This window comes from Poecilia latipinna, unplaced genomic scaffold (genome assembly GCF_001443285.1).
Source record: "Poecilia latipinna isolate Pla-1442-1.1 unplaced genomic scaffold, P_latipinna-1.0 Scaffold105, whole genome shotgun sequence".
NCBI lineage: Eukaryota > Metazoa > Chordata > Actinopteri > Cyprinodontiformes > Poeciliidae > Poecilia > Poecilia latipinna.
The window spans coordinates 504879-516447 of record NW_015112721.1 but is presented as its reverse complement, the minus strand read 5'-3'; the positions used below and the strand labels follow the sequence as shown (position 1 = coordinate 516447).

Genomic DNA, 11569 nt, shown 5'->3' with positions numbered 1-11569 from the left:
TAATGGTGAAGCTGTTTTTTAAGCTATGATATTGTTTCATAATGTTTTGGTCTGTGGTTCACACTAATTTGGAACAAATCCAATTATTTTGGGTTAGGATGAATTTGCATTTTTGTTTTTTATGAAGTATGTTTTTTTTTTCTTCAAAACGTCAACCAACTTTCTTTAAAGAAAGAAAATAAAGAAAGTTGTCAAGAGATGAACATATATTTGTAGAAAAGCATAGTAGATGTGATTTTCTGAAGCTACCAGATTGTTAAACATTTTTTATTACTATAATTTTCAGACATTCATTGTATTACTCTTTACAGAAAATAATCTAGACTGCTATAAGTAAAAAATAAAAAACGCATCCAAAAGATGCTTTTGGTGTTTGAACTTTATATTTGTGAAGAATTGTATGTTCAGAGATTAACCAAATAATTTTAATTTCTTCATCTTCCTAAAGTTGCTACTTCTCAAAATAATTTATTTTCTAGAAATGTCAAACCTGGTTTCTCTAATCCATGTCCTGCTTGTGAAAGAAATGGTTGAAGTGGCCAGACTCAGAGTCCATCAACAAATTCATTGATCTGGGCCAGGCACAAACCCACAGCAGTGATTGAAATTCCTTTTGGGTGGGAAAAACTGGGTTCATTCAAACAACCATCCTCCTTCCAAAGTTTCATCATGGCTCTGGCACTCAAGAGAGTTTGCTCTGAAATGTGCTCCTCGATATCACCCTGACTTGGAGATGTGAAAGAAAAGATTGATGGGTTTTCCAGCAGACAGAAAGAATAGAACATGTCAGAGCTGGTAGGCAATTTAAAGAATGATTATTTCTTTCCCCTTTCCAAAGATAAGCAAGATATAAAGACAGATTCAAAGGGCATGGTGGAAAAATCTTGACAGCAGCAACTGACTGGTTTCTTGTCTTGTAAGAAACTTGATACAAAAAAATGTCTGGCCATTAAAGTTTCTCTTTTTTTATTGCAGCATTTTGTCTGAATGATTGGTATCGACTTGAACTCTTATTTCATTCGGCTTTTCCTGTTTATTTCTTCACTTCATGCTTTTTTTTCTTGAAAAAGTATTGTCTCATTTATAGATTAAATATTTTGTTACTGGCTCCTTGCACAGGAGTTCACTTGCTGCTTCTCACAGGAGACATTTTGAATGTTAAATTAATAACTGTTGTGAGTTTCCTTTCTGAAAATTTGAAATCATCTTCCAGATCTTGACTTGCTTTGAATCATATCTTTATAATAACCTTTTAATATCAGACCTATCCTCACTTTAACCTGGAAACCACTAGTTGGAATATAGTCCTTCACATCAACCTTTTTGGGGTTTGGTTGACAGGTCCCAGAATAATTTTATTTATTTTTTTCAAAAACTTTGGGGGGAGATGGGAAAGAAGTATCAAGAGAGACTGAATAATGTCAAGTAATCTGGTGTTTTCTGAAATTACAAAAAAAGTGATTATGAAATTATTTAGCAAAGGATCGAGAGCAAATACTAAACTCAAAAATGGATGTGGTGAAAATCTGATCACAAAGAAACTATTTAACTGGTCATAGATTACAATTAAGAAAGTTCTGTGAAGCTTTAAACTCATAATTCTGAGGTTCTGTCTTCTTTTTGAAGTTCAAGTGCATGTGAACAAATGTCTTATATTCTCCTTAAAAGTTTAACTTGACTTTCCTTTAAAACAGTAGTTCCTAAAGTTTGACACCACTGGGGTTGCTAAAAACAAATCTGGAGTCCTGAGGTCATCTTTATAATTATAAGTAAATAACAGAATGATAGGGGGGAACAATCTATTTACACAGACGATGTTAGAAGTTGTTCAAAATGTAAAAACTGTGTCATGGCCTTTTCTGTTTTTTGTTTTTTTTTTGTTTTGTTTTTCTAATGCAGTGAGCATAAACATAAATGGTTAAAAGCCTTAAAATATATCTTTCAGTGAAAGATATTTTTTTTCACTACAAACAACTGTAAACATACATCAATGGTTTAAATTGTATTACAGCTGATAGAAACTTAGTTGTTGAGTTTAAACTGATTTGACTATATTACAAAGCAGAAAAATTAACCAATTCAAAATTATTTGCCTCTCTCTCCACAAAATTATTACGTTCCTTGTAAATGTAAAAAGTACTGCCTCCCTATAGCTGGGCCTTTTTCTGGGTCTTGTTTTGTCCCTTTTTTTTCTTTTTTTAATCTTTGTAAATCTATTGGGAACAGTAGTGATGGCCTCAAAAAACTATCATGGTTTCTGCAAAAACCGTTTATGTAAACAATTATTTATTTTAACCATATTCTGTAAAAGTGAAAAGAGGCTCTCTTATTTCATCTGCATGTACGTCAGACTTAAAATACAAGATTTCCTATTTGGGTAGCAGTTGCATAGCAAAACTAACAATAGCCATTGAGCTTCAAATTTAAATTGACGTCAAGACAATTGGAAAATATCCCATCAGTATATTTATGTTATTAAAAGTACCCAGTCTAAAAAAATAAGAAAATTATCCTGGTTTAGCAGTTCATGTTTATTGTAGTCATCCTTTAAGGAAAGTGACTAAAGTGTTTTCTTAGGCATTTGATTTCAGTGCAAATCCTCTAGTATGGAAAAATATAAACATAGATCCAGAAATGTTTAACTTAAGCACACACTGACTGCAAACATTCACTTCTTGTAAAAAGGCTGCCAAGCTGAACTTTGGATTCTTTCATTTTTCTCCCCTTTTATCTTATGACAAATGTCTCCGAGCTCAGAGCAATCACTTATCACACTTGATGCTGTAGATACTTTGACCTCTGTTACTTAGAAACCCAAAACAGAATTCACATTTTATTGTTTTCCACAGTTGACAATCTCCTTTATGTAAAGGAAGTTTACACTAGTTTAAAAATATACACATATATATATGTACACTCATAATTTTAACTTTACAACACAGACATTCAAGAGAAATTGTGACATTTTGTACAGCGATAGATATACATTTTCATTGTTTTGTACATAGTTACTCATATCACTCTGAACACACCTCACATTATTACTTTACAGCTGTACATAAAAGATTGCACTTAAGCTTTAAAAACCAAGCTCTTATCAGTGTGGCTTATACTGCGCCACGACACCACCTCCCAATATTACTTTATTGTGGCACAGGTTATTTTTTCCTTCACTAAAAGAACAGCAAACAATCTGTACAAATTTAAAACAAGTTTGAAAAACATTTTCTTATTTCAAGACACAAAGTAAGGCATGAGTTTCTATGCATCATAGATAATACTGAAATACGATGGGAGGAAAATGTTCTAGTTTGTAGTTTCATCTTCCATCTATTTCAAAAGACTGAAAACACTTATTTTCCTATGTCTCTGACAAATGTTACATTGTGGCTAGGTAAACAATGGCACAGCAAGGTTTGTTTTCAGAAAACTTTCAGACTGATGGTCGCATTGTGGTAAAATAACGGTCAGTGACATGTATTTGAAAACTATATTGCATAAATAACTTGAACGGTATATAGTAAACATGCCCTAGGAAATTAGTGAAAATTTTGTCCAACTCAATCTGTAACGAAACATAGATAATTAAAAATCAATGCCTTTATTTTGAGTAGTTCATTGTAAGGAGGATGAATACTTGCAATACATGTGTAGGGAGACTGTTTAATGTTTGTAATGTTAACTGAGGTAAAGACAGCTTAAAATTTGCCTTCCAATATAAATCTCCTGGATTCTCATCTCCCTTCAGTGGTCTGTCTGGGATTTCTCCAACTGAGCTCAATTTCTCAGGATGCATTTCATCCTAGCCAATCCACAAACAAAAGTAGTTTTGAACAATAATATTGAATTTCTGGGTTGTTTTAGAGTTGTAGTCTGCCTATGGTTGGAGTCTTGCAGTGGCAGCAGAGGAAGTCCATGTTGACCACACTTCTAAATATTGAGCAGTTAAAGTCGGAAAAAGAAACTCTGTAGGATACTTAGCGCTTTTCTCTTTGCAGAGGGAGATGGTTGCTTACAGTGTGTAGAATTTCTGGTAAGCTTCATATCATAGCTTTCTTCATGATTGAGCTGGCACATTAAATACATCATGGTCAAATGTTATCGTCTGGGTAAAATGAGATTTAATCGTTTAAAACTTCAGCAGAACACACGCCTCCAACAAGAAGTCGTCTTTCAATATCTGAGGGTCCCGACCATCTGTATGAAGCAAAGTAAAGAGCAAGGGGCTGGTTTTTACCAGGCTAGCTAAAAATGCTACCTCATTAGTTATGTCTTCTCGGTTTCAAAATAGTGAAATTGTGTTTACCGTCAGACTTATGCAACACTGACTGCTTTCTCATACACACACGATGACATCTCCTCTCCTCGTTGTATAAATAATAATCCATGAGGACATACGTGGTTAGAATAAATGAATTATTCATCTAGTTACAAATTTCTTGTGAAACAGTGCACAACTATATTTTGAGTTGTGTAAAAACATTAGTCAGTGAGATGAGTAAATGACATCTCATTTACTTGGAGAACTTTACTGCATTTGTAGATATGTGACACAAATTGAGAAGTCTGTTACCTTTCAATTAATAAAAATTCATAAGAAATATTTTGACTCTTGGGTGTTGGGTTAACCATAGTTTTAAGAGAAATCAGAATTTGCTAAAAGGGAAATAGGACAAACCTTAAAGAAGTCTGAGTTGGGAAATTAGTTACAATGTACCAGATCTACAAATCTCTATGTAGTTGTGGCAATGGCACACAAATGCATTCATTGTACATGCATATGTTTTGGCATTATTTGCTTGAGTAATTTGTGGCATATAAGTTATAAATAGTAATATATAAAATATCGAGAAACACTACAAACCATCCTTTGTCACATGAAGGAGTGAAAATTTACATACAGAACTGCTTTTACATAACCATCAGCACTTTCATGCAAATCTGCTTGTTTTCTCAAAGTTCTACATTTTCCTTCTAGTTCCCATTTTTTCTGGTCAACTTCTTCTTCCACCAGCGAGGGGAGAAAAACAGTCTTTGCCCAATATTGCTGGGGAGGTGGATTTATAGAGTAAAAAACTGGACAAATGTTCTTATGGTGTAGGAAAGTTTTTCATTTCCTTTTCACACCTGACCTTCATGTCTCCTAATGTCCTCTTTGTGTTTTTTCTTGTCTAATGAAGGTTCAAGTGTCTGTGAATGTCGATGGGTCCATGTGGCCTTTCAGGCATCCAGTTTTGTTTGTACCCTGATTGAAATATGGCATCACCGGGAAACGTGGTCTGACATTCTTGCTGAAAATCAGGAACCGTTGTTTCGGAGGAGTAACTGGTGTTGCAGTATAAGCTGGTTGGTGTGTTAACCATGCTATCATAACAGCCAGAATCTCTCCCATCTAAACTGTCTACTCTTTCAAAAGAGTTAAACGGTCCATCCTGGCAGGTTACGTCTGATAAGAGAAGCTTCCTGTCTGTGTTACCTAGTTGAAATGCGAGTTGTAGTTGTCCATCGTTGCCTCTTACAGTTTGTAGCACCAGTGGCTGCTGCTCGGGATCACTCCAACTTGGTTTAATGTTGGGTAGTTGTTTTGCAGCATATGAGGGTAATGGTTGAACAATTCCTACTTCCATCTGGGGTTCTTCTTCGCTGCTTTCTGCTTTCACAGAAAACAGCGAATCCTGGGGCTGGACTCCAACCGCAGCATAGCTTCCAGAAGACTGTGCACTTGTGACAGGGTTTTGCGGGCTATACGGAGAGTTCTCAGCACTTATAGATGTATTGTCTTTGTTGTGTACTATTTGGTTTGTGTCCTTCCTAGAAACGTTAGAAAGCCTGCAATTCTTATCTGGATTTTCCATAACTTTACGTTCGCTGGGGGATATTACCTGTTTTGAAGACAGTGAGAAGAGCTCTGTTAATTTCTAGAAATATTTATACAATGAGCAATGCTAACATGTTTGATACTGACAATAGAAAGCACCTTAGCAAATCAGTTTTTCTTTTACATCACTAAAATAAAACTGGTATGTGAATGTCTCAAGTAATGGAATTCTGTGGCTTGATATTCCTGTAAGGCAAGATTTCCTTGTTGCTTCAAGGAAAGGACTATGACGACAGAACGGACTTACCAGTGCCTTTATCATGACTGAGTCTCCACCCTTCACATAGTTGCACACACACACAGCTGATATTATGACTATGCTTGCCAGAACAGCAGCACCCAGGATAGGCCACAGAAAAGGTACATGAGGATCATCTAAAGGAGGAGAAAGTATGTGTTACTGTCATGTCATGGGGAAATCCAGATGTAGCTCTAAACTAAGACACTCTGAGGTACTTCAAAGCTTGCAGAGGAAAAAATTCCATTATGACTTGTATGCTTAGGCATCTTTAGAGGGAAATGTATCCCTGTACAACTGCTAAATCCACTAAATGCACTAAAATGTTCTGAAAGCTGTATTTGCTTCTGAAAATTGTTTTGTTGTGAGGATCTTGCATAATGTGTTCAGAGAAACTTACAGAGGACTCCCTTCTGAATAAGCTTGGATTGACTGTATACATTTTGAAAATATTAGGATAAAAGGAGAAGTCATCTTTGAAAATGTGAAAAAATATATTTTTTCAGTTTAACTCTAATGATGTAGAAAGTTAGTTTCCCAATAATTTTTATAGAACAAACCATTATTATTGATTAAATGGTCAACAATAGTAAGGCCACATCTCAATCTGAAACTGCAGTGTAACAAGCTTTAATTGGTTAGACTTTTCTGTGCTGTAATGGTGTTCATAGTGCAGACTGTTTTGCAAAGGATGGTTTTACAACAATTTATAGCAATCTATTACTAAACACTGCATTATTTCCAAGTGGCTGCAATCACTTAAGAAGATTTGGTCAAACTGATTAAAGCAGCATTTGGGAAAAATGCACCATCTTCAAGTGTCTCAATTGGTGCATCATCTCTCCAGCAGCTGTGACTCCAGAGCTGTTAAGAGTGACACTGTTGCTTTCAGTTGTATCACATTTTTATAAATGTTCTAATGGTTCCTGCTACGTCCAATCAAATTCTTAAAACGCATATAAAGTATTTAAAGCAAAATCTAATTTACTTGAATTATTAAAAATATATAAATCATGATTGTTAAAATCAATCAACTCCAGCATGAAATTTGTGATAATCATTTTGCTCACCTGGCAGAGTTTCACAGAAGGATGCATTCTCACTGTCTGAGTGACCCCATTCTGGAGTAGCTTTGTAAACCACATAGCCACAGTAGACGGACTCGTTGTACTTTAAGTTGATGTCAAAGTAGTTATTTTTGCTTTTGAGGACCTGGAGATACGGCAGGATAGGAGAATAAATTGACATTTAGTTCACTGCAGGCAGAATATGTCAAATTGACCTCGCATTTTTGGAAAGTAAGACCAAAGTGTTTTCCTTAAAAAAATAAATATTGCAGCAGACGCAGTAAAGCACAATGTCTGACAATGCTCTTATACAGATGTGTAATTACCCTGAAAAGAGGGTAAATTTGAAAAGGGGGAAAAAAACATAATTCACACACACACATATATCTTTAACAGGAAAATGTTTGGAAACTATATTTTGAGCTACCCACTGTTTGGAATTAGACAAGGCCATAGCACAATAACAGACACCACTGCAACCTTCCTGTTATGAAAAACAAAACCGATCTGCTTCATTATTTGTATTTCTATCCATCCGTTTGTAGATGTCATTGTGTTCCAGAGTCTTCAACAAATCAACTTCAGAAAACCAATTTTATACAATCTAACTGGGAGAACTAAATGGTAGTTCACAGTCGACTCTACAGTTTTAGAGCTGAAGATGGCTGTTGCTCAAAGGTCAGACTTATCACTATGTGCACATTTAGCTTTGGACAAGACTGCTTTTCAAACCAATGCTTATGTTGAAATGATCTCCAGAACATGCTTAATTAAGGTCCATTTAATTTAGTTTAATTTGTAATTCTTATTAAGTTAAGATTTAAAAAAGATTTAGGTGAACATCGGTCCTTTTTAAATTAAGTATTTTATGTGCTATAGTTTTTTTTTTCCCTCTATTTGTCTTTCGTAGTTTGTGTATGAAATTTCAAATTTTAACCAAAATCCCCAGAAGAGTAGCGATTTTTATGCCAATAAAATATTCCTGTTTAAAATCAAATATATATTTATGCCTGCTTTTTACCATAATATTTTATCCAGTTTCAATAATATATTTAATGCAACTTGTTTTCTAATACAAGATAAACATATGTTCATGATGTTTGTTAATGTCAACAAACCTGTGCAGCCCACTGTGGACGGGTTATTTTTAAGGTGTACTCCAGCACAGCGTTTTTGGTGGAGTTGATGATATTTGGAATGGATTTTCCATTTGGCCCCTTTGGCACCGTGATGTTGACATGCAGGCTAGACGCTGTTGTGCGAATAGACAAAACTGGTGGACCAAAGACAGCTACAGACAGAAAATTAAAACAATAAATGAATGTCATAGGAGAATACATTTGTGATAAAGTACATCAGAAAATAACGTGTGTGGAGAATCTTACTGTTTCTCAAGGGATTAAAGGAGGTGGTGATGCCATGACAGCTCCCATTAACCATTACTTTAGCTTTGTAGTAAACGTCATACACTGATGGGGTTTCTGCAGTTAGGTCACATGACAGGCTGGTGATGTTTTGACACTCCATTTTTTTCAAGTAGTTCTGATCATCACCCCTGTAATCGGTGCAATAGACAGTATAGTCAGTCTTTTGGAAATTCACAACCGCATTAATTGTGTAACTACTAAACCAATTCAATCTTGCAGACAAAATTAAGTTCCTACATTCTCATTCAGAGCTTGTATAGTTGCAAGCAAGGTGTCAATGCACAATATAAGGAATATATTCTTCCCTCTTTCCTTCAATTTAGTCATTACATGCTTTTTCAGGCATGAGCACCATGGCACTAGGAGACCATCTAATTGGCCAAAGATAGGCTATTGGTCATATGAATGTATGATACTTAAATTAAAAGAGCCCTCCAAAAATTACAATAAAACATTTTTTTCATTTGCAGTTTTGTAAACATTATTGTAATGATTGCAATTAAATGTATTGAGTATTTTCAAATCAAATGCTTATTTGCTTTAAAAATACCATGAGCATTTCAAGATTGTATCTGTTCAGTAGGCCACATGTCTCTCAAGGTATAAAATCATGCATCATTTCGACCTAGAAATGGATTTTATAGGTGGTTGATTTGATTCTTTCAGTTTAGTCATTTCAGGTGATGACGCCTTAGAGAAATGTAACAGGAATGGGGTGGCACTTGATATTTTTCTGCAAAACTGTCCTGTTAGTAATTAGCTGAAATAACATTTTTAGTTTGAGCACAATAGTAAAGAAAGAATTGCAGCTTAAAATTAATAGTCATATCCTATTTACTGAGCTCATCTTCTTTAAAAAAACAAGTGTTTGACATATATGTAAATGGAAAAAGCATCCTGTATTCAGCTATGTGTAGCTTTTTTAAATATGATTCAATTCTTAATTTTTAAACAGTTTCACACTCAACATAGTTGCATAGCAATTTGAACAAATATGCATTCTCAAAAACAGATCTTTTTATTCATACGTGTGAGATAAGTAAACACTAAAAATAAGGATAATCTACAGTTTTGTTTGCTCAGGAAAAATCTAAGACCAATGAGGCCAGTTACTCAATACTGATAGTTATCTTTACCATGGATGGCACTTGAATATTAATTACATTTCAAAACTTGCAGCTGTGTAGTTGACAATGGTTTAATAGACTAGGTTTATTCAAAGTGTTGACCCTTATTGGTTTTAAAGTGGAGTACTTTTGATTAGTGAGTAGGGATAATCTTAATTTGGAGTTACAGCATAGTTCATTGGACTTAGCAGTTAACTGCTAATTTATGCAAAAAACACAAACACAAAAATTTCTTTGAAATTTGAACAACTATGTTGTCTAAGCAGTTTTGGAAGTCTGTACTAGACTTCTTTTTGTGTATTGTCATCTGGAGAATGGCCTCTTCGGAGACTTTAGATTAATGACAATTAACATTCAATACTCTGATCTTACCTCCAGTACTGCACGCTATAGAGAACTTTTTGGCCTGGAAAAGCAGGCTCCACAGGATCCCAGTGAAGAACATTGTTAAAGTTTTTGGACCTGAAATACACGCGGTCATTTCCAGTTGAGGGACTTGCTGTTGGAGAAAGGGAGAAAATGTATTTCTGCTTATTTACTTGGTTTGTTTATTGTTCAAGTTTATTCAACAAATTTAATAGTTATTGTTCCAATCATTTTTAGAAAAGGTGTCAAAGAACAAGTTTTAGGCATTTTAAACTGCTTTTTAGTCTTCAAATGTGATGGCAAGTTATTATACGCAGTAAATAAAATTTTCACTTTCAAACATATTTTTATCCTGAGCAATAGGTGACTCAGAGCCCAGTGTGATATTACACCCTGGATTCAGGGCGTCACAGAAAGTATTGTTGGAGTTGGACTTTGTGTCTGCTTATAACTGAAACTCAAAACTGCTGTTACTTAATCCTGCCTGTCACCTACTTTTTATACAATACATTTCTAATATTTCAAGACAGGCTTTAGAAAATAGCATGCAGGACATCATACTTTTTGTTGCTCTGAATTATCTTACATAGAAAGTGACTTAAATGATTTTTTTTTAGTTTATTTACTAACCTGGAGATGGTAGAGATAACACCTATGACAGTCAAAAAACTTAAACGGATATGTTTAAAACATTATACTTAAAGAAGTGTACTTAAAAGTGATACAGTCTTGAATTAACATTAAAATAAACCAGCATTTCCTGTGATGGAGTTCTCAGACTTTCCTTCATTATTAATGAGTGGCAGAGGTTTTTTTTCCATGTGCTGGTGGTTGTAACTATTTTTTGCTTTTTATAGTATTACCTCAATTAATAGTTAATTGAGTGAAACATCTACATCTATACATCTTCAAATTAAAAAAAGATAAATCTGTACTAGCTGGTTTTACTCACCATAGCAGAACAGAAGAAGGACCAGTATGTTCCTAGGCCACATTTTCTTCAGGAGTGCATATAAGCAGGAGAAAAAAGTCTATTTTTGCTGCTGTCGATGGAATTCCGAATTATATGTATATACAAATGCATTGAATTACAGTCTTCAAAAAAAATTCTCCCAAACGAAATTAAAATCCTCTGCAGTCCTTTTTAGACCAACCTCTTGCTTCAGCTAGTCAACCATCTCTGAGCCACTCTGGACAAGGAGTGGCTTTGCTCAGGTGTGCAGGTGTACTTTGTTACATGTTATCACTTAGTTCCTGTTTTTCTGCTTATTATGAGCACCACCCACGTGTCTCTTCTCCTCAGAATGCCAACTTCCATTTCATTCTGTGCTCCCAATTTACCGTGAGTCTCCTCCTCCCGCCATGGAAGTATATCAGGTTCTTTCAGTTTTTTTTCTGTTTGCTGGAAATGATCACGCCTTGAAACTAAAATAAGACTCACTCCACATACTACATTCACACCAAAT

The 11569-nt window shown here is 34.8% G+C and overlaps 1 protein-coding gene across 1 annotated transcript; it reads right to left on the bottom strand.

Moving 5' to 3' along the window:
- Nucleotides 1-2820: 2820 nt before the first annotated feature.
- ifnlr1 (interferon lambda receptor 1) lies at nucleotides 2821-11352 on the bottom strand. Its single transcript, XM_015027716.1, has 8 exons — nucleotides 11258-11352; nucleotides 11056-11101; nucleotides 10110-10236; nucleotides 8569-8738; nucleotides 8302-8474; nucleotides 7187-7328; nucleotides 6126-6253; nucleotides 2821-5882 (listed from the first exon to the last, which is right to left on the bottom strand). The coding sequence occupies exons 2-8, from the start codon at nucleotides 11096-11098 to the stop codon at nucleotides 5172-5174; spliced, it is 1494 nt and encodes a 497-aa protein (XP_014883202.1). The 5' UTR covers nucleotides 11099-11101; nucleotides 11258-11352; the 3' UTR covers nucleotides 2821-5171.
- Between the last annotated feature and the right edge of the window lie 217 nt (nucleotides 11353-11569).

Excerpts from the sequence above, each read along its gene's own strand:
- ifnlr1 (XM_015027716.1), bottom strand. The coding sequence starts at position 11,098 with ATGTGGCCTAGGAACATACTGGTCCTTCTTCTGTTCTGCTATG. Across the intron at positions 8,739-10,109 it reads TATAGCGTGCAGTACTGGAG|GGGTGATGATCAGAACTACT; the intron begins GTAAGATCAGAG and ends CACCGATTACAG. Across the intron at positions 5,883-6,125 it reads CAGTCATGATAAAGGCACTG|GTAATATCCCCCAGCGAACG; the intron begins GTAAGTCCGTTC and ends TCTTCAAAACAG.